The sequence below is a fragment of the Triturus cristatus genome, chromosome 9 (assembly GCF_964204655.1).
Source record: "Triturus cristatus chromosome 9, aTriCri1.1, whole genome shotgun sequence".
Lineage (NCBI taxonomy): Eukaryota > Metazoa > Chordata > Amphibia > Caudata > Salamandridae > Triturus > Triturus cristatus.
The window spans coordinates 822,929,143-822,953,183 of NC_140592.1; the positions used below are offsets into that span (position 1 = coordinate 822,929,143).

At 42.4% G+C, this 24,041-nt stretch overlaps 1 protein-coding gene across 1 annotated transcript in view; it reads right to left on the reverse strand.

The window, feature by feature from the left end:
* The window catches only part of ADSS1 (adenylosuccinate synthase 1), a 334,095-nt gene that overhangs the window by 30,743 nt on the left and 279,311 nt on the right, over nucleotides 1-24,041 (reverse strand). The window contains exon 11 of the mRNA XM_085626248.1: nucleotides 14,907-15,004. Coding sequence (XP_085482374.1) covers nucleotides 14,907-15,004 — 98 coding nt within the window. The remainder of the gene's footprint in view (nucleotides 1-14,906; nucleotides 15,005-24,041) is intronic.

The following is a 24,041-nucleotide window of genomic DNA, read 5'->3' on the forward strand; positions in this document are numbered from 1 at the left end:
CGTGCCGAGGGGCGTGGTCTGAAAGGGGCGTGGCCAATGTCCTCGCCGGAATGGCGTTTGGGAGTAGAATTCCAGTCAGGCTACGAGTCAGCGCTAAGGTCCGCTGCCCGGTCTGATCAGGGGGCGAGTCAGTGCCCTGGAAGCTATTTGTTGGTGGTGAGTAATTTAAAAACACAAATCAAGTGGCAATAATCAGTGCTGGTTATGTCTATGGCTCCAATAAGAGGAGGCATTTGTAAGTTGTAACTGTCTGAGGTCATGCAGTTAATCGACTGGCACTGATTGGCATTGGGCTGATGCCAGACTGGCAACGGCTGGTGCCTCACCCTACATAATTAAAAACCTACATTGACACATATACACTGGATTTGAAGCGACATACTTCCACGTTCCTCAAGGCTGGGACCAAAGATGATGTCCTGGTGCTGGTCTTGTCTGCTTGAAAGCAGCCATCCAGGCAAAGAAGTCAAGAGACAAAGACGCAGAGCTCTAAGGAGCCCAAGATCCAACCATCTAAAAGTGTAGAGGAATGAGTGGTGATTTTGAATGGCGAGCACAATCAATGTGCTGTGAATACAGGGCTATCTCTAGCTTAAGTGGGCTGGGCACCAAAAGAAGTGCCCCAAGTTACCCTTAGGATCTCGTGACCCTGCCCTGTCAGAGAGAAGTCTAGCAGCTTGTTGTCCTGTGCTAACTAGATAGCTCAAAGATGGCCTGTATGGTCCTCTTATGTGTCTGTGTAATTCACATACTGATTCTCTCCGTGGGTCTGACAGATGCCTGTCCCCCATAAAAACCTACCATGGTTCACCTGAATATGCAGTTGTTGACTTGGAGTGGCTAGGACTGCCAGGTAAAGAGATACCTGCAATTTAAGAGACTGGAATCCTTTAACCGATAACAGGGGTATGCCAATTTCCTGGGTAGATTAATTCTGGATTCCACTGCGTTACAATCTTGCTGGTTGCACCTTGCAAGCTGCACTTACTGTATTGATTGTTTAGTGAAGATTTCCACTGTTTGCCGTTTCGTGGTAGGATCACAATCCACTGTGTTCTCTTTGCAATAAGAGCATTACAGCTTTCATGAACATTCAGTGATCACAAACAGTATATATTTTGTGAATCTAGGGTGCTCACTGTTCTAAGCGCTTTTGCTTGTGATACTTTGCTCTGTTATTCAAGATGTGCATTTTGCTTTTTGTGAATACTGCTTTTACGGTAGATATGTCTATATATTTTGATGTAGCATGACTTTATAAGAAAATAAGAAATCTTGAGATACATTCACATTTTTTACGTAAATGGAGTAAATGTAGGGGCAGATTTAAGAGGGGCTTGAGTCCCTTTTGCACCGCACATAGTGGTACTTTCATGACGCAAGCGTCTAAGTCAGATTTATGAAGCCACGCAAAGCCACATTCTGTGGCTTTGAATGCCTCCGTAAATATGGAGTAAGGCAACACAGCGTTGCTTTATTCCGTGCAAGGGAGGCATTCCATGGGAGTAGCGGTGGGTATTTCCACACAACTTCAATGGATTTTGACGCATTTCCAGATTTACAAGGACTTGTAAAGCTGGCAGTGTGTCCAAATCTTATACCTCCACAGGTGAGGCTTAACAAGGAGAAATATCTTTATTTCTCCTAGTTTTTACCTTTTCTATGAAAGAAAGTAGAAAGAGGAAATACCCTCTCATGCCCCTTCCTGCCAAAAATAATCCTGCATGCAACGAAGGCGCCCTTGTACCATAATGCAAGGGTTCGTGCATTGGCGCTAGGCTGCCAAAATGGTGCCAGAACCAGAGGAAAGGGCAGTAATGCGCTATATTGGATAAATACAGCAGATTCCTTCCCTTTGTGAGTAACGCAGGGCAGCGCAACAAGGTGACTTGCTGCGCTGCCCTGCGCCACTATTTTCAAAATATGCCCATTAGTGTTCTGTGCCTTAACTCCAACTTCACACCGTCTCCTGTCATCTAGTCCTCGGCTGCTTGACTAAGTTACTGTGAGAGATAAGGACGCTTGGGAGTCATCTTTCCATTGTCAAATGAGTACCCTGTGCCATGTGTATTTAGAGACTATCAACATTGATATTGCTAGCTTATCCATACAGATAAAATATCAGGAAAAAGTCTGACAAGTTTTGTTCAAAATTATTTGAATGAATGGGTTTGAATGAGTTTTCTATCTAGCATGGGAATAGGCAGTTTTTACTCTGTAAATCAAGTTAATTAATAATGTTTCTTTGAGAAAACATACCACACTACTAAGTTTCATAACTGAAAAAACTAGTACAGAGGGATTCCATTTTTAATTTTGAAATATTGCATTTATGGATTGTCATATAATTGGCCTCTGTAAAGAGAGGTGATACGCTTTTTTCCAATGTATGCCAGCACACTGTAAGGAGCATAGAGAAGCCTTAAGGCAGAGATATTAGTATGTATGTTATGATATTCATTTGGTTATAAGTTAATAAACAAGTTCATTTTTAATTCATTGTATTTTAACATTTAACAGTTCTGCACTGGTTATGTCCAGAACTATATATTTTTCTTTATAAATTCATGCAATTTTTCTTCATGCAATTTTTGTCCACACAGGACTTATGTCTGTTTTAGGAAAGAATGTCTGCTTGGAGGGGATACAATAATGCCTTGAAATGAATTCGATTCACTATGAGGAGTACTTCTTTTTCTGCTGTGCGGCTGAGTTTTATCAAATGTACCCAAACGACCGCTAAGGCAATATTTTCGAGAATAAACAAAATAAAAAGTACCACCAAGAAGAAGAATAAACTATGCGTGACTCAGTCAATATATTTAATAGTACGGATAAGAGTTGTCTTATTTTCTTATTCTGTTAGAGACGTGAGGTTTAAAATCTGATACTAGGATTGGGTATAAAAGGCAAGCGATCTGAGGCTCAGATAGGTTTTTACATTTAGTGAACATTATGTCAAACCTGAGTCCATTTTATCACCATTTTGATTATTCACCTTATTTTTGGGGAATCTGCACATACTTTGAAGTTCTCACTGTTCTGTAATGTCCAGTATTTTTTACTTATACAGAGTCTTGTTTGTTTTGTTTGCAGAATGTTTAGTCGTCTGCACTTAAAGATTTAATACCTATACTGTGCATTCTCTCCAGCTAACATATTGGAGATTCTCTTTTAAACGCATAGACTGCTGACTTTGAGTACCATTTTCGAAGCTAAATACACAGAGCTGTTGAGGTAATTGCATTGACAGGGTTCCATATGTCTTAGTTTTATTGCAAGCTATGAGCTCTTTCATGAGAATATCATCATTAAAATTTACTGCTAGGATGAAGGATCAATGAACGCCTCATCTGTGATAGATTCCAGTGAGGAGCATGCAGATTTGTAAGGAATACATTGGAGAATGTGTTTGCGAATTCAGTTTTTCGTGCTGATGCAGGCACAGGCATTTGGGGTTCTCATTGATACTGATATCTAAAGATTAGGCTGCATTAGAGAATAATAACTTCTTGCTTGAGGGGTTAAAGCACCTGCACATCAGATTCCCAAAGACACCTGTCTATCTGGGAATAAATTAAGAAGTGCAGGTACAACAATCTTAGGAAGGAAGGTTACATCAGGAAAGTTCTCTTTTGAGTCAATGCATTTTACATTGTAAATTGTGCCTCCTGAATGGAATTCTCCAAAATACATTTTCTTGGTGACAGTTATCATCAACTGCTACTTGCTACAAAGAAGCAGAGGACGATGGATGCCCCATTGTTACAAGTGAACTATTGGCAAACAATCCAGAAATCTACAGTTAATTTCCCCACTAGCATATCAGGAAAAGGTCAATTGAAGGAGAGGCTGGGATAAGGTGGCACAATGGTTGAAAAAAAGACATTTAAAATGTCTGAACTCAGAGTCTCCCTTTCAATAAAAACATTCTTCACCATTCCCTCTCCCCTTACAATGACTGCAAGCCACCCGACTATTCATTGAGTAATGGAATAAACATCAGCATTCTTAGTGTAACATGACTTACCAATAAAAGTCATTGATTTGTCAAACATGACTGGACATCTTTGGGGAACCTAACGGCATTGCTTCATCTCTTATTTGCTCAGCTGCATGTGGCTGCACACTGCATGGAGGATCTATGACAATCCTTGAAATCCCCAGCCACAAAGAGTCAGGGCTGAGAAGTCCTTCAATGATCAATTTGCCTAACCACTGGCAATCGATAGGGGTAGCATTCCAACCCATCCTTCTTGGGTAGATTGTGTTCTAGTTCAGTGAGGAGCTGGGCTGCTAGCTTGTTCCATTGGAGCAGGATCAAGACTGATTTGCATATGGCTGGGCCAAATTGAGGTGGGATTGTGGGCAAAAATAACAATGGGTTGAAATGCTACCCCAAGTGAATGCCAGTGGTTACACTTATTGCAAGCATTTCTCTCCTCATCTTTTGTCTGTTTGATGTATATTAGCAAGCCATTATGTGGGACTGTACACTGTCTTGCTCCATATAACACAATTGCACAATTTAGAGCAGTAAACATGACCCACATGCTCCACCACCACCCCCAACCCATACACCTTCCACCCTAAACAGATGCAAATGAAATAAAAAACATTTCACAACTTCACATCCCAAACTGTCAAAACAATCACATAGGCAAAAGAGGAGGTAGACTAGCTGTTATATTTAAGGAAACAATAAATCTCACTAAAACTGATGACATTGCCATACAAGGTTGTGAGTCCCTCATCACCAGATGCAACCATACACCAACTTCCTCCTGTAACTTCCTCCTTCTTTACAGACCGCCACCTAGCAATGCAATATTCCCAGACACATTTCTAGACACAGTTTCAAACCTTGCAACACTACACCCCAACCTATTCATCCTTGCTGACCTAAACATATGGTTTGACAAACCCAATATACCTCATTCAAGAACTATCATCACTGACCTAAACACACTGAACCTACAACATATCACTCACAAACCCATACACTTTGCTGGGTGCATCCTAGATGTCATTTTTGCTAATCTAGAACTAGTTGCCTTTCAAAGGATTACTCCAGTCATGTTACAAGACCACCATTTGGTGGCTTCCCTACCCAAAACACGGCAAATCACCACACTTAAGGCCACCTTACATGCAACCACATATTGACTGTGTAACAAACTCAATTTTTCAATACTTTGAAACACAACTAACATCCAACCCAGATCTTGACAAAAATAATTCAGTTAAAAAAAGTAATGAGTGGCTCCAGGAAGCTTTTTATATCCTAATACCACTAAGAACAACAACACATGACAAAAGAAAATGACCACCTTGGATGAATGCAGAACTAATAAAGATAAAACAACAAATTGAAAAACTGCAACACACCAGGCTAAAAAAAATAATAATCAAGACAATATCTATCTACACAAACTTAACAGTATATAAAAGTCAACAATCAAAAAAAGCTAAAAATGGTAGTATTCAAACCAAATTCAAAATGCTAAATGTGCAAATAAATAATTCTACAACATTCTCATTGAATTTGGTTAACCTAAATGCACAGAAGGAACTCATCCATTTTCTCAAGAATTTACTGACAAACTGGCACATCACTATATAACCAAAGCAGGCATGTTGGAGTCCTATTTAAAGCTAAGGAAAAGCAACAGCACCAACCCATTTTCAACAATCTCTCCCAAAGGTAGGCGAACACAGCCTCTACATTACTTCAAACAGCTATAAGAAACTGACTTGATGGATCTTGTCAAAAAAGCAGGGCAGCCAGCTGCTTTGTGACCCTAGTCCACCTCAAATCTTCAAAAACATTATTTTAACTACATCTGCTGCCAAACCAGTTGGAACAATCATCAATAATTCTTTGACTGCAGGAATCTTTGCAGAAGACTTAAAAAAAAAAGGCATACATATGCCCATTATTAAAGAAAACCAACCTGGACCCACATGACCCAAAACACTACAGACCGATTACAAATGGACTTTTCTGGGAAAACTGATAGAAAGAGCAGAATTCACCCAGATGTCACAATTCACAGACAATAACTCCTTACTTTCTGACTTTCAAACAGGATTCCATCCAGGAAGAGGCACAGAATCTGCCCTCATCGCCATCTGGGATGACCTTAAAATTACAGTAGACCGGAATGGGGTCACTGCACTACTTTTCTTGGACCTTTCAGCTGCCTTTGACACAGCTGATCATGACACTCAAATCCAAAGACTCTAACGCTGGCATAGAAGGGACTGCTCTCGGCTAGATCACATCCTACCTTCAAAACCAAACAAATGTCACCCAAACTCCCCCTGTCTCATCCAAACCGTACTTCACAAAAGCATGGGTCCCTGACGACTCTATCATCTCTCCCATGCTTTTCAACATCCACATGAAGTCCTTACCAACAATGATCAATGGATTTCAAATCACATTCTATAACTACGGAGATGACACACAAATACTTTTTAAACTGGAAAGCCCTAAAGACATTTGTGAGAAATCCGGACCTGTTTGCAGTGTCCCCCACTTTTTGCCCCCATTTTTACCACTAGATGCTGGTTTTCTAACTCTGAGGCTCTGCCAACCAGACCCAGCATCTGTGCTCTGTGTTAAAAGTATATGGTACTTGGTATGATAAGTCCTTGGTTTATAATAGGGCATGTAAGTTTAGAGGCCTAGCAGATTGCCTGTACTCGTATGTGTGTACTGCTGTATGCCTGCTGCCATTTTAAAGGCAGCCTTGCTTTGTAGACTGTCTTTAAAAAGCAATTGTAAGAAAATTCGACTTTGGTGGTATTGGCACCTTAAAAGTCATAATCTACCTTATTATTTCATATTAGGCACCCCCAAGGTCTCTCTTAGGTGTTCCAGGGGTGGGGTGCCTTGTAACTATAAACAGGCGACCGTGTAAAAGATTAAAAGCTGCCCATTTAATTTCCTTATTGTAGGACTTAGCTCCAAAGGCTAAGATTGCAATATTTTATTTAAGTATAACTATTGCTAGGAAAGGAGTAAATGTAATTCAAGGATTTAAAAGATTGGTATTGATGAATTCAACAACGTGGCACTGTTGAATTTGTCATAACTAGTACAGAAAATAAGTTATACAACTTATTTTCTGTGAGCCAAAATCCAGCCTTCTAGCAGTCTCCCCTGATTGGTCAGCTCTAACAGGCTTAGCCAGGCTGCTTTAATTAAGTGATAAGTGGCCTTGCCAGAGAATAGGTTATCTGATGGTGGGAGTTCTGTAGCTGCAAAGACCAAGTCAGGGGGATGGGTAATAAACCATGGGCTTCAAAGAAAGGAGGACAGTAAAGTAATGCCAGGTCTACCTACCCCCACAACCTGTACCCACAGCCAGGTGGCAGTCTTCAGACAAGAATTTGCAGAGGTCAGGAGGAGGAGAGGAGCCACACTGTGGGTTGGTTTAGCCAGCTATTACTCCTCTGGAGAGAATTCATCTCTATTATATTTTGGAAGTGCAGTGCTTTGTGGGATAAGAAGATGCCACACTTTGGAGGGAGTTGTCATGCTTTTGGGTGGCATCCAGAATCTCAATGGACAAAGGTGCCCTCATGCTTGTTGCCCCAGAACACTGAATAAATATGTGAGAGCTGCATAGCTTCTCAGATCTGCTGTCTGAGACTACCAGGAAAAGACTGATTGCCCTGCGGGAATCTGGATCTGCCCCCAAAGGACTGCACTCTGAATGGCTGCAACTGCTGCACAATCTGGTACTACAGCCCTAAGGATTTGCTTTGCTTCAAGAAGGATTAAGGAGTGGACTCCCTGCAACCTACAGGTTACCAGAGCCCACCTGCATCATCTCCACCAAGAGTCCCCAGCCTGGAGTGCGCCCCGTGGACTTTTAAGGATTTGGCTGGGTGCATTGTGGGAATTGTAGTCCAGTCATCCCAGAGACCATCTAGAACAGTGGTTCCCAAACTGGGGTCCACGGACCCCAGGAGTCCGTGACATATTCCTAGGGGGTCCCCAGGTAGCAGTTTTAAAAGCACTGCAAAGTTCCTTGAATAATCAGCAGTTTTTGGGTAGCAATAAAAGTGTCAAGATAACTCCGGTGATTAATGTACCTGCTGTAGAGAGATGGAGGTTTTGTCCAGTGGCAGCATTGACACATCTAAGGAAGCGCTGGTGGTTAATATGCCTGATACAAAGAATGCATTTTTTAAAAAAAACAGTATTTTGTTTTGTGCATAACTCAGTGGGTTCCTGCCTTTGGCACAGAGATTCTTTTGTTATTGTGCAGTTCACAAGTTCCAATCGTATTCTAGCACAGTGAGCTATGAACTGCCATCAAAGAGCTGCATGCAAACTTCACAGTACAAGTTAGTAAATTATGCTTTTTCCCAGTCTTTCATTATCCCGATGCTGCTAAAAAGGTTTGTTTGGGTAGAAATAAATCCTTATTATTAAAGTGAATGCTAATCCCTATGTTATATTTTGAATCCTGAGTTTCTGCTTCTCCAGACCAAGCACTCTTAAAAAATACCTACCAGTATGGATGAAATGTGAATCCTACACCTTGTAGTCCCCTTTGCCTTATGTCAAATTTTCTATTCACTGATTTACACACATATGATTCATGGTCTCTCTTTGTGTGTGATCTAAAGTGCTATTACACCCTACAGTGGTATGACAGGTGCTATAAAATAAATTAAATACATGTGACAGTGGGGCTATGGAGAGATGAGAGGCACTGTTGGAGGGTAGTAGTGAGGGAATCATTGAAGATTGTAAATCATTGAAGATTGACAAAAGATTGTTGTATCCTGGTCAGGGCCGGACTGGCCGTAGCGGGCACCGGGCAATCCCCCGGTGCACCGCATGGGTGGGGGCCGGTTTTGGGCACCTGGGGGCCGTTTTGGTTACAGGGCCATTTTTGCATAGCTGCAAAATCGGCCCTGTAACAAAATCGGCCGAAAACCGGCCCTGGCAAAGAGCTCGGCGGCACCCACAACACCCCGTGGGAGGTGGGGGGGCGGCCGAGCACTTTGCCATGGCCGGTTTTGGTTCCCAGTCCGGCCCTGATCCTGGTGCATAGTAAGGTCATTGTTTACTATGCTTTAAAAGCTAATACAATTTAAAATATAATGACAAATGTGTTGTAAAATGCACCATTTCCCCCCAAATTTTCTTGGGGGAGAGCTCCCCAAAGCACCCTTTGTAGTGGTCAGGCTCACTTGCTGCACTTGTGCACTGTACGGGGACTGGTCTGACAACATTTGCCAGAGCAGCTTTAGGTTTCCAGCCCAGCCCTGGCAGTAGCAGGAGCCTCGGGCGGCGAAATAAAACCAAACAATGAAAAGTTAGTCGCAAGATAGAGTACCAACCTTCCCATTAGGATTTTTCAATTTTTGCAAATATTTCTAATATAAAAATCTAAAATCTTTAGTCAGTCTTTGTTTGATGTGCACACGTGTGTGGTTTTTTTTCTTCGAATTACAGTTTTAATGTTTGAGATTTAAATCATACAAATTGGTTGGGGGTCCCCGGATTCCAGTAGTGACTTAATGGGGGTCCTCAGGAGTGAAATGTTTGGGAACCACTGATCTAGAAGATTCCAGACCTTTAGATTAGTGTTTTGGACACTTTTATTTTGTTCACATTTTATTAACTTTAGTTGTCAAGCAAAATACAGCAGCACATTTTATGTCACATCTCACAATTGCTACAATGTCACCTAGGATACATGTCATATATTATAGTAAATAGGCGACAACAAAAAAGCAAATATAGAGAAAACAAAGATACAGAACATGTGCTATGCAGTGCCACACATCAACCTACAAGTCCAATGCTGTTGGTCATCATGTAACAGAAAACACATAAGCATCATATCCGACTCTTTAACGCCTGTTCGTTGGCTGTGAGCTTATACCACATCCGGGTGTTCTAACAGATAACATGTAAGAGGTGCCCAGACATTTTTGGGTCTAGAGGCCTCAGGCAGTTCCTCTGCATAGGGATCCAACTGTTCCTTACAGTATAGAAGTTCTTTTAACCAATGCGCCACCTTGGGAGCCGTTCTACCACCCCAATGCTTTGCAACAATTCGCTTTGCCAGTAATGTAGTGACCGCTACAATGTGCCTGTTGCATGGCTTAAGCTTTTCTACCAGACCTAGTAGGCATATTTAGGTCAAACATTCTACAGTTTCCATTATGATCAACGTGAGCGTTCGTGTAACATTCGTCCAGAAGTCAAAAATAGAGCTACACGACCAGGCTAAATGTACAAAATCTGCCCCATCTTTCCCGCATCTTCGCATCTGGCATCCTGACGTAGCCCAAACCTCCACAACTTCATTGGTGTGTAATACATTTGATGCAGGAATTTAAAGTGTATTATTCTCAGATTACAGTTCGCCGTGAGGTAGCCTGTCCGTGCACAGCATGCAACGCAATCCTCCCAGACCAGCGGCATCTCCAACTGACTATTCCATTTAGCAAAAGAATTGGAACTTTTCACGTCTATTTCTCTTTGGGAGGCATTGTACAACTGAGTAATAAGCGCTGTAGATTCCCCCACTGTTAAAACAATTTGTAATGCTTTCAGCATTTTTGGCTCATATGGGAATCCTGGGTTCATCGCCCTAACAACCATGCACAGCCTGGTATAAACAAACACCTGCATAGCATTATATTGGTTCCCCGCTGTAAAGTCGATACTTTTACTACTATGATCTCCCAAATTAACACTTTATGGACTCTTCCCTCCTCTATTCCTCCTTTGACTAATCCTAAACCTTATTTTACCACTATTATCTCCCTAATAACCCTTTGTAGACTCTTCCATTCTCTATCCCTCCTTTGACTCATCCCAAACCTCATTTCACTACTATGATCTCCCAAATAACACTTTCTGGATTCTTCCCTCCTCTATTCCTCCTTTATCCTATTAAATCCAACTAACAGACTCACAAGTCCACAGCTCCAATTAGCAACTTATATTTATCTATACTAATCCATCACTAATCCATTTTGGGTTCCGGAGTAGCGTGCTACTCACCAAAAGGCACTTCAACGCCTCATCAGGGGTAGTAAGCGCAATATAAATACAATCACAGTTACAGGTACAATATCTATGACCACCCATGAGACCCATTAGGAAGAGGCGTGGCACACCGGGGGAGCCATGACCATCTGCACCACCAAATGGGAGGGGGATGGAAATACATTATTCACAGCCATTCAGCTGTCAGGGCTCCTGGAAAATCAGCCCTGAACATACTGTAAATAAATATTATATCACATCTCCCAAAGAGTCACCCTTGCAAAATGAACCAACAAAACTAGAATTCAAGGAGGGAAAAAGCAGAATGGCTTCATGTGTGGGGAAACACCCTTATTTTCCTAAATATCAATTCAAATAACTGAATCCCTTTCTCTATATCACTGCTCCTATTGGCAACACTCACACAAGGGCAAAGGGGGTGGTGTATGTCACAAATCAAAAACAGGGGTCCGAGCAGGAGCGGCTGGTCTGCTGGAGGAGCTGGGGTGGGGGGGGGGGGGTATGGGGCACTAGAGGTCACGGGGGACAAAAAAAACAAAAAAACGTACCTGCAGCCGTGCCCGTCACTCTCTTCTGCTCCTCTTCACCTATTCATGAAGGCACAGGCTCCCAGAATTCCCTGCGGCCAATCCTGAAGCTGCTCTCGTGCATGAGAGCAGCTTCAAGATTGGACTGAGTGCCCTCGATTTGCCCTTCATGCCAGACTGTGAGAGGATTGGGACCTTATAAGTGTTTAGCCATGCAACAGTTGCATAACTGAACACTTATAAGGTCCCAAAAGCGAGACCTATTGGCTATGCCAATGCTTGTTTTAACTGCTGCAATCTATTGAAGCCTCACGGAGAACATCAAAGCGGCCGTGCGGCTGCGAAAGTGATCGCGATCAAACAACAAAGCGGCAGCGTGAGTAATAGTAATAGCGGTAAAGCGCGGCGCGCGCGCCCGCGCACATGCACTGCGGCTCTAGGCTGGCCTGGTAGCACTTTTTGGAGCCCTCACAAAATGTCTCGCATGCGCTGGGTCAGGCAAGACCTAAAAAACGAGTGTTGTTTTATTTTTCCTTTCCTGCGTTTTTTTTTGGGGGGGGGGGAGGGGGGTGACGCTCCTTAGCAGAGGAGCCGCTGCTGGGTCTGAGAGCAACCTTCTAAAGAAAGGCCAGTGGGTGCATACACACTGCTATGTGGCAGCAGTGACTGAAATGCATTATCTGCAAATGCCAGACTGCACTTGGCAAATTCTTGTGCCTGCCACATGAAGGGGGATCTAAGTGCCATTTCCAATGGTGGGTGCATTACCGCACTGTGTTCACACACGCCTTTATGACCTGCTGTAGTCCATATGCCAACTGATCCATATTTCAGCCACATGTTCCTTTTCACAGGCGTCCATGGAGTCTAATCTTACACAAGGTAATGCACATAATTTTTGTTTATGGGGCAAAGGGCCCTGAAGTGGGTTCTCAGATGCACAAACTCGTGGTAGACACCCACTATATTAAGACGGTTCTCAGCCCCCCACATTGAGGATTACTAAATCAATACAAAGAAATTGCCGATATTTCATGAAGACTATTTATTTAGCAGTTTGAGCTAAACAGAAACACTATTTACACACGCGAAACCCGGTTTTACGAAATGACAGATCTGCACTATTTAGACACACACACACACACAGAATGATCTACTATTCAGAGTTAAAGAGTTCACCTCTGTGAAGTTAAATATAGCACATACGCAGCTGTGCCGAGTTTAAATTGCTATTTATTACACAAATTGAGTGCAGGGCATGAGCCATGGCTCACAAAATAATATTTATGCTAACAACATTTTTTGGCTATATTTTTGTGTGTCGATATTTTGGTACTCTGCTCTTTGTCATGGAACCGATACAGACCTTTGGATGTAGATATGAGTACACCAATGCTGGTATGAAGTCTGACAGCAGGGTTAACACTCAAACACTGACAGTAACAATGAAACTGACAATTGGACAGTAACATTGGAGCATTGGTATTGCAACACTGACATTGAGACTCACATTCGCAGACAAACGGTGCATGAACTCAGACATAGGGCTACAAGGACTCGTGCATGAGAACATACTAGAAAAATGCCACTGGGACACGATCAGTGGCACATGAACTCTGGCACTAGAATACAGATAGCGTTCCAGGGAAATGTACATTGGCGAGTAAACATTTAGGAGCATATTCACAAGAAAATGTCAGAGCATGGAACTGCGCCATATTTGGTAGCGCTGCTCTCTGACATTTTCAAAATGCAGAGATGTGCCGTATTTACACGAATATGGTGCACCCCTGTGTTTCCCCTAAAGCTGGTGCAAAAAAAGCTGCCTAGCACCAGTGCAGACACCCTGTTGCCATGTTGAAAGGGTGCCTGCGCTGCAGGGACAATTATTTGTGTGTAGGAAGAGACACCTTCCTGCACATAAACAATAAATAATGGTTATTTGCACCTTCCATGAGTGCTGCAGAATGCAGCACACATGTAAAGAGCAATAGCAGAGGAGAAATTAATAATTTCTCCTTGCTGTGCTATTCTAATGCCTGGTATTCCATGGCGTTAGTTTTGGTGCTGCCTCAGCCTTGTAAATCCGGGGCAGCCTCAAAAAGCAATGGGTGTTGCGGGGGAACGCCCACAGCAAGACCAACTGCACGCCTTTTTCCGTAGACGACTGTGGCGGAAATGGTCATATTTATAAAGTGCCGTTAAGCTACGCAAGTGGCTCAGTGCCTCCTTGTACATATGGAAAATGGCGCTGCGCATCCGGAGTGTCAAACAAAGTGACACTCCGGTGGCGCTGAGGGCTTGTAAATATACCCCTTAGTCACAAATATTGGGGCACAGACACTGAAGGAAACAACGACAAATAACTTAGGCACTAGGACCCTTGCACAGGACTAACACAGTTTTGTCATTTCATAGTTCTTTGTATGGAAAATGTTACTATTACCCACATTACTGGTACTGTTTTTATCAGTGTTGAAGGATGCAAGGCTGACCTGTGGCAGAAATCGAAATGGGACTTTCAAGTTAAAAGTTCATCTCAGCAGCAAGCCCTTTAACTGACTGAATAACGCTACATTTGGTCACCAGTTAATTCACAAGAAAAGTGATATCATACAATCTTTAAACCTTGGTGATGGGTCATTGAGAATTAATTAGAAAACAATTGAAATCGTTTGACTGGAAAGGTAGATACACAGTAATTTATTACAATCACATTTAGAAGTACCACTTACTTTAAAAAATCTGAATTACATTAGGGCTGCATATATGTTAAGCAGTAAAACAGGCCGTGGCTAATGCTTATCCCAAATAGCATCCAAGGTCAGGCAAGAGCAGATGACACAAATAGAGTTTTATGAAGAATTGCTGTAACAAATATTCATAACCCAGTAGTCACCCCTCATGCGTCAGGAATGGAATGCTTGTGTATCTCCACTCTGGTGGAACACTTAGTAGTCCTGGCAGGAGAGCCCTGCTGAAAAAATGGTGACCACACTAATTTCTAAGTTGTTTAGTGCATCACTCCTAACTTTATTTTGCCTACAGGTTTTCAGTCACAGGTTACAAGACAGATGTAAAAGATTCTCTCTTGTTTTTGTTGTCTTCTTGTTAGCCTATACCCCACGGAATGCATACAGTACTGCACAGAATAGTAGATACAAAAATTCTAACATTAACTGTCACATGAAATTTCGATAACTTTGTATCTGAATATTTGACACATATCCGTTGTCAGTTTTATATGTGTTCACCAATTTCATTTATTAAAACAAAACACAATTTTGTAAATAATTGTTTAGAATTCTAATAAAAACTGAGCAACATACCAGGAAAATGTGGAATCCTCTTTCCATTTAGCTTGTATGCAACACCAATTTTGACCTCATCGAGAACATCCAGAATATCAAGCTTTGTCAGTGCTAACCTGTTTCAGAAAATACACACATGGATAGGATGAGTCCAGTTCAGTTCAGCATATAGTTTATTGGTTAATTAAAACCATAAACAGTGATCGCAGGAAAGAAGAAAAAATGCACCATAGTTAATCACATATTTTACGTTGCACCCTGCATGCATATTTTATTAATCCATGAAATCATTCACATCAGTTTCGCTCCACAAATAAAAGTCAAAAAGCTGATTTGGACTCATAAGAAAGAAACCCAGCAAACTGACAGCTGAAGTTTTCTATGGCTTCTGTAAAGGATTCTTACCAAATGTAGCCATATCAGCCATCGATATATACTTCGGGGTGTAGGAGAGTAGGATATGCTTCTTATTGTTACCCCCACTTTTTGCTGATGTTTCAGTGCTTTTCGACTTTAGTCTCGCTGGGGCCCTGCTAACCAGGACCCCAGCCTAGCTGCTTCCTCTCTAAATGGATTCCATGTACCGTAGGTACACCACAGTTTGGATTCTGGGGTGCCCTTATAAGTCCCTAGTATATGGTATACTATGTACCCAGGGCAGAGGTACCCCAGAGGCCTACCAGGGGCTGCAGCATGTATTATGCCACCCCTGGGAAGCCTTCCAAAATGACACCATAGGTCTGCTACTGCAGCCTGAGTAAAGTGGTGCATGCACCCCTTACTGAGATATAGGTTCACTATATCTCACCCTATCACTGCACATATAAACCTCTCAGTCACCCCTATGGCAGGCCTTATAAATCCTGAAGGCAGGGTGCTTGGTTTTATGTGAGAGGGTGCCCATGCATGAGCAGAGCCCCTCTGCAGCCTTCAGAATCTATCCTCCGGGGTTGTCTGTGATGCAGCCTGACCATATACTCTTAAGTGCATTATAACCTCACGGTAAATGCTAACTTTGGGATGGCTGCACAGAAAGATGTCGTGTTTGGTGTCAAACACCTTGGAATCATACCCCCACACCAGTAACTGTGTCCCCTGTGTCAATACCTTGGGTTGTTCCTTGGGGTCCCAGTGACTCTACAGGCTCTAGGCCTTATGTCTAGTCAAGTTGTGGTTCTTATACCACTTTCTTAATATATGGTTTGGTTCGCCCCTAGGGCCTATCGTATATTGTGCTAATTTACTGTGATATATTAAGTGTATCATATGTTCTTTGACCTCTAGCCTCATAAAGAGACTAGCAGGGTGTGTTTAGTAATAAATACATATATTTTATATATATACCTGGTGTGGTTCTCCTTTCAATTGGTCATTCAAGAGATTATAGACTGGTAAAACAAGCTGCTTTACATTCCTCCAAGACAAAGTCTGAAGGCTGCTCTCCATAGCTACCACTAGGATAGCTTTCAAATAAGGTTGTCTTTAACCTATCATCAATAAGGGGTTGTTTGGACTGGTTCAAGGTGCCCACTATAACTAGTGGACAGCATATACCAGGCCAACTTCTCACATGGGGCACCACAGTCCCCACAGCGATAGTAAGCCAGTACTTGTGTAATTCGCACATCAGGTGGACAGAGTAGAAAGTCAAGCATTTCTTCTGGTGTCTGAACTGGTAAGAGGGAGTAACCTCTTATGGTTGAGGGCTTCATGCACTGTACAATGCAGATCAGCATACATTTGTGAAGGCCATCGAAATCTAGGCCAATCTTCTTCAGAAAGTGTGTGTTAATGGGTGCTAGGTTTGGAGCAGGAGTCATTAATCCCACCTTAGGAATTCCATTGGTTAGGGTGACGAGGGGACATGAGCAAATTAGGTGAATTTTACAACCACTAAAGTAAGTTATGGGTCTTGGCATTTGCTAAGCTCTTGGTGGTAACTGTGACACACGTGGTTGCTTCTAATGTCATCTGTTTGAAGGGGAGCGGATGTGTATCAAACAGCTGGATAACATTGGGCATTATGTACATCATCTGTTTTTGGAACCCTGTGAGAAAAACTAGAAAGTGGTGAAGTTCAGGTTGTCCTGGACGGTTTCCCTTTTCTGGGTCCAGAAGCTTGAAAGTTCTATTTCCCCCGGGCAGAGTCTAGATGAAGATTCTACTGTTGATCGTGTTCTGTATTTTATGTTATGTTATATTTAATTCATACAGTGCACGGCTACTCAAAGAGTGTCCCGGCGCTTACTTCGGAAAGGAAGATGCACACAGATCAAAAGCCAAAGAGCAGCGTTTTTAGTATTTTAGCATCACTTGTTGATATTTCCGAGCATCGTTTATGGATTTGCTTATGGTTTGATTGAGAATTATAAGAAATAGGTAGTGTCTGCCAGTTTCTCCCTAACCTTCTGTCACCTTCTGATGGATCACTTCTTTTTTGCGTATAGGATGTTACTTAGTTTGAATTTCCCCCTTGAATGTACTTTCAGGAGAAATGCTTCCAACTGATAAGCAATATGGGATGTTAGTGTTGTAGAGGTTTTTGTCTTGGACAGTTTCGTATTAAGCAGGTTTTGGTCCAGGGTTGCAAAATGAATCTCATGGTCTTTATTGCCCTGTTGAGTGGAAGGTGGCTTGTGAGGACATGGTTGTGATCTAATGAAATGTAGGGAGAGGTAATTTGATATGCTTGGTAAGTTCCTATATCACCTTCTGGGCTTCATGCAAAGATCAGCTCCGGTGTGTGACATCTTTCATTTATACCACACTGTGCAGCCACCTTCGTATATGATCCAAAAATAATAAAAGTCAGCCCTTTGTCAATAATATCAAATACAATGCCCTGCATCATTCTACATGTCAATGCACTACAGACCTGGCAACCCAGTGTACAGGAAACAAAGCATGATGCCTAAGACAAGAGAAAAACCTGTGACAACATATGCAGAAAATGATTTGAACAGATATTAGCCAGACAAGCCAGATATCAGCGTACACGTCTGGAAGCCATATGATCATGGTAGTAATTAAAAAACAATGTTTTTATAAATTAAGATTAGGGCTCCTGGCTTTATAATATATATATTTTTTTTAACATTTCCGTCTGTATTTATCCATATTTATTTTCTGGCCATCTTACTGGTCTTCAACCATATTTATTTTGTGTTTTGAGTATAATTGGAGCCGTAAAATGGGTTATTTTTAAACGTTTATTTAACTCTCAGACGTGCATGCATTTTAGCAAATTAAAAAGCCACTTATGACAAAACACTACACTCACAGGTACATATTAGCTTTAATATTATAAATATATGTTGATATATGCATCTATTTAAGGAAATCTCATCCTATTTTTTTTTAACTCTCCATGATGTCTATGAGCTCAATCGTTGCCTGGAATTGATAAAAGACAGCATGGAAATCCTATCATAAAGATGCACCATTGTCAGTATTTTTCCGCTTTTAATAATAAATACAGACAGGAAACACATTGTTTTCTGTCTGTATTTTTCTGTAAAAATCAGTAAAAATAGAAAAACGGAAGCTTTTATGCAGATGGATACCAAATTAAAATGCCACTAATGCTGTAATTGTGGGCACTGATAAGATATTAACAGCAACCAAAAGCAATAGGTAATGAGGACAAATGAATCTTAGAAATGAAAATTGTTAGAGCAGAAATAACTAGATACAACAAATGACTAGAGAAAGCAGAAATAAGAATTAGAGCAATGAAAGATCAGCTGCATCTCCTGCTTCAGCGGTTTCAATGAATGTGACAGATCAGATAGAAAACCATGGTTTTGGACTAAAGAGTTCAGTGAGATGATGTGACAATCAAACACATCTTGTCTCATTTTCTGCAAAGTAGTCTCTTCCTATTACCCAGAATCCCTGGAAAATGTTGAAGTATGATTAAACAAATCACAGTTGCTTCCTTTTACATTGACATAAACGTCAAGTAAATGGTAAAGGCCCTAAAATCCAATATACCCACACTTTTCCTGATAGACACGATACCCCTCATGTATATGTGGACCTGTTGCAAGGGAGCATATCCTTCCAGTACAAATTTCTATGCCTAGGCAAACACTGAAAGAACCCACAATTTGGATGTGCACTGAGCAGTTCAGCACAGGTGGAATGTGTGGGTTGTTTTTGACAAATGAAATATTGGCCTCTATTAACGTCTGCTTCAAGAGGTATTTAGTTTTCAAAGTAAAGACTAATCTTGCTATTTTAGTAGATTGGGCTTTGCGACAAAACCTATGGGTGTCAGCAGTGACCCACCCCGGTAAAGCCTCCTTGTCGTAAAAAACGTAAAGTACCTCAATTCAATTTTTGTGCTGTGAAAACTATACCTTTCTAGCACAAAATACCTTTCGCACTGTAAAGTATATACCAATGCTTTGCTTTGTTTCACTTATGTGATGCTGCAATGGCACAAAGCCTTACTAAAACTAGGCCTACAAGTTTAATAAAAAGGTGAGTTCTTTATTTTTTCTATCACTCACTATGATCACAGTCACCTACATTTTTCTTCAAAAAGTATTTTGCCATTTTTATTTTCACTTTTAATACTCTTCGAGGAACCGAAGACTGACAGAGCAATTGCTTTACTTTTTTTTAAAGAACCTCTCCAGGGGAAGTCATGCCCCTTCCATTCAAGGACTTCTAACAGACTAGAGCTTTGGGCCTAATTACTATATGGGGCCATTAATGCCCTTTACTGTACCTAGGCCTGTTGAAGTACTTTAGTGCAGCTCACTGATGTTCATTAACACCTGGAGCAAATAATGATGCTTCATATTTTAGGTAGACATTGTCAGGAGTGTCTAGGGATATTTAGGGTTATTAGCTCCTGGAGGCAGTGAGGCTAATTACCTGGGAAATTGGATTCATCAGTGTCTGGGACCTCTAATGTAAATTCCTGTTTGGAGAACCCTGACATCCATTGTTGCCTGTGTCCATTGGCACTACGGTGTTGCCTTTCAATAAAAAATAATTTAAAAAACTTTAGCGAAGGTTTATTTGAGGTTGATGTGGGAATCAATACTGGGTAACGAGGTACGATTAAAAACCTAAAATGATGGTAAACTCACCAGTTAAGGTAGTAACATCCTCTGGACATAGGGCAAGGCTGCACAGTATGAGTAGTTTAAATAAATCCCATAAAAATCGTCTATTATTTACTCAGGGGCATATGTACGACGAAGTGGCGGAGCATTTCATTAGCCTCCTGGGCTTAACGACACACTCTGCCACTTCGGAAACGCAAGGCTGCACCGTCTTTACAAGAATGTGGTGTAGCCTTGCGTTTCCCCCTGCGATGGCGCTAAGTTTCACAAATTAGCATCAACGCAGGCACCCTTGCAACAGAGTGCAAGGGTGTCTGTGTGCAGGGGAGGTGTCCCTTCCTGCACATAAACAATCCTAAAATGCCATTTTGTAACTTTCATGTGCGCTACTTCATGCTGCACACATGAAAGTTACAAAATGGCATTTTTAAAAAGGTTTGTTTATGTACAGGAAGGGGCACCTTTCTGTACATAAACAAACCATGGCATTTTGCTTTTTCCATGTGTGCTGCACAAGGCAGCACACATGTAAAAAGCAAAAACGAGGAGAAATAATGCATTTCTCCTCGTTTTGCCACCTTAAGACCAGGGTTTTCCTGGTCTTAATTGTGGCGCTGCCTCCTATGAACGCCACCCTTGTACATATGGGGCAGTGTCAAATACAATGGGTGTGGCGGTGGAACGCCCACCACAACACCCACTGCACGCCCCTTTCACGCTAAACAGAGCGTGAAAGGGGGCCTTATGTACAAGGCAGCATTAAGCCACGTTAAGTGGCTTAACGCTACCTTGTACATAAGGCAAGGCCCCTATCTCCACAGGTTAGTTACAAAAAGTGACGTTCCCGTGGCGATAGTGACTTGTACATATGCCCCTCAGTCTTCAGCTCTTTGGATGAAGTGAGACGATTCTTTTCGGAGGCTTTTCAGGAGGAAGCGAGCTGCCTGAGAGACCCACTGCAGAGCCAACTGGCTGCTGAGAAAAGAGAGAGATTTCCTACCTCAGGAATCTCATAGAATGAGAAAAGCTAACTAGTCCACATGGAAGTACAACATAAATCTGCGGTAAATCATGCTGGGTGTTTGCGGTGAGTGGGCAAGAGTTCCTACATTGCAGGAAAGGGCAACGGCAACTCAGAAATTACCTCTCCTGTTCCTTGCCAGTGGATTTGCTGGCTGCTGGCAGGCGAGTGTTGGACCGCCCAGGGCACAAGCAGTGACTGAAAGCGGCAAGGACGCAGCACATGGGCCTTGCTGGTGTGGAAGGAAGGTGCAGGGAGTGAGCAACGTTACCGCACGAAGTGCTTGGCTGCAGTCCCTGTATGGATGTCTGAGTGGAGCTGGAGGAACCAAAGAGCAGCAGATGAACTACTAGCCTCGTAGAAGCTGCGACTATGTATGGATCAATGGAATGAACTCTCTCGGCCCTGAACAGAAAGTACCGCCTCCAGAAATATCTGGATGTTTACTGCATGTTTGTGTTAATTTCTGGCCTTTTTTCTGTTCTGTCTTTATGTCCCACCGGCTTGTGACTGGAGAAGGAGGTCCCGAATCTGACACGGAAAGGCGGGTCCTATGCCTCACACGATAAAACATATAATTGTGTGGAGAGGCATTTCTCAGAAACACTCCGTACAACCCGTAATGTACATTTCTTGGTATTACTGTGTGGAAAAACACCTGCTTCTAGAAATGAAGTGGAATTATTCAGTGCGCAAAATTCCTTAAAAACAAGGTTAGAGCTCCCTCTGTTGACCACCAGTAGGTACAGGAAGTTTCAAGCTATAAATTAGCTCACAGACGGTGGAGAGCTTGGAGTGTGTGTTCAATTAGGGGCACTGTTTAGGGTGAAGGAGGTCGGATATATGGCATAAGGTAACCAATAATAGCGGGAACGTAGAAGAAAATAGAACTGTGTAGGCATAGACGGGAGTGGTCACCAGAAATAGGCGTGCAAGGTGTTGAACCCCAGTAAAAATGAATATTCAGATGAATAATTGGGCACAGGTGCTTTCAGTCGGGTATGGTGAGGTGTCTGTTGGATTTCACCTGCGATTTTTGCATACACACACTGACAAAATCACACACACACTCTCTCTCATTTGTTTTGAAGGCACTAAAAATGGTTATTTTCTAAAATATAGTGTTTCTCTCATTTAGTACTCCTATCAATCCGTATTTCTCTCTGTTGCCACTGCCTCTTCAGCCCCTCTCATGTGCCCTGCTTGTCATATAATGTATTTTTACATTATATGTCAGCCTGATGGTCATACCCATGAGAGCAGTGTCGAGATTGGGCAGAGTGGGATTGTTTTGCGCATTGGCATTTTATTTTCCTTTTGCCTCTGCAGGCAGACGCTACTCCACCATAGTGGAGGAGCCGCCGCTGATAACAGCACTGAATTTCCAGGGGTCGATCTCAAATGGCAAGTGGAACTTGCTCCCTGGATGCCGATTCCTGACGAGTACTAAATCACCAAGCTGGAGATGCCTCTGCCTGGCTCTTCTCCTTCTTGATGTTTTGTGGTTCTGTATTTTGTGTTGGTGTAAGGCCTCTGCCACCTCATCTCGGATTGTCGACTGCTCCAAAACATGAGGAATTGTGTCGCCCACCATCCTGTTCATACATAGATTGCTGGGGCTCACCCTGGTCGTGGCATGCAGAGTGAGCTGATATTCTCATAGGAAAACATACAGAGCACGTTCATTATACTGGTCATTAGCCAGCATAATACTCATGCCTTTGTTCAAAGTTCGCATGAACATTCACCATTTGCCTGCAGCCATCGGGGAGTGATTCTCCAGTGATGAATACCCCTGAAGGTCATATAGTCAGCAAACTCCTGACTGGAAAATGGAGGTCTGTTGTCTTTCCAGAGTTCATTCAGCAAACCGTGAGTAGCCATGACCTTTTCTAGTTGCGGTATAGTCTGGCCAGCAGTATTGGACTCAAGAATTTCAACCTCGGGATATTTTGAAATGTCATTATCACCAGCATGTGCCGACCATCAGGTAGGCTTCCAAAATCAGCACTCGCTTGGTGCCAGGGAAACTGAGGAATGGCCTCTGTGATAACAGGTGCAGGCGGCTCTGCCAGGCCAGCAGCTGCTACATCATGACGGACATTTTGCAGCAACAGAAGGGTCTGCCATGCCTCCAAAGTTCGTTCGGACGAATTGTGAGTGAGTGTGTTCCAGTTTCCTGATGCCACAGCCAAAATTGCCAACTGGAGACATTCATCCAGGTTGGTAGCCTCAACAATCTCCCCCAGAGTAATGGGCAAAGACCTCAATGTCTCAACCACCAGCTTCACATACTCCTCCACTTCATCAGCATCTAACTCTTCATTGACTGTGGTTGGTCTCGCATGCCTGGATAGATAGTCGGCGAGATTCTGAGTCCCAGGCCAGTCTACTACAGAGAAGCGGTACTCCTGCAGCTGGAGAATGCACTTCTCAATTGTTGGTGGTGGTTCTGAGGATGAACTACTTAACAGAGGGATCAGTGGTTTGTGGTCCGTGTGGACTATGAACTTGGTGAACACCGAGTTGTATGTGAAAGTGGCAACACCCCAATAAATAATAACAACTGCTTTCTTCTCAACCTGAGAGTGCCTCTGCTTTGTATCTGTCAAAGCACGACTGGCATATGCTACAGGAGCCCATTTGCTATTGTCTTGTTTTTAGGACAGGACTGCCCGAGCCCAGTGGGGCTGGCATTCAATGAGAATTCAGAGTCATGAGGAGGATCAAAGTAGGCCAGAGTAGTGGGTTAAGAAAGTGTTTGCTTGGTTGCTTGAAAAGCTTCTTCTTGGGGAGAGCCACAGAAGGTGTATGCTTTCATCAGTTCTCGAAGCGAAGCTGTGAGGGAGATCAAGTTCTTAATTAATCAGCCACAATATGTGATCATCCTCAGAAAACGATGTACGTCTGTGACACATGTGGGAGCCAGGATGTTATATTTCCGGGTTAGGCCCAAGTAGCGAAGCAATTTATTTCTTACATTGTGCTCATGAATAACATTTCCAAGCTGTGCACTTTTGCATACATTTGCACGCACAACAATGTTGGATAAGT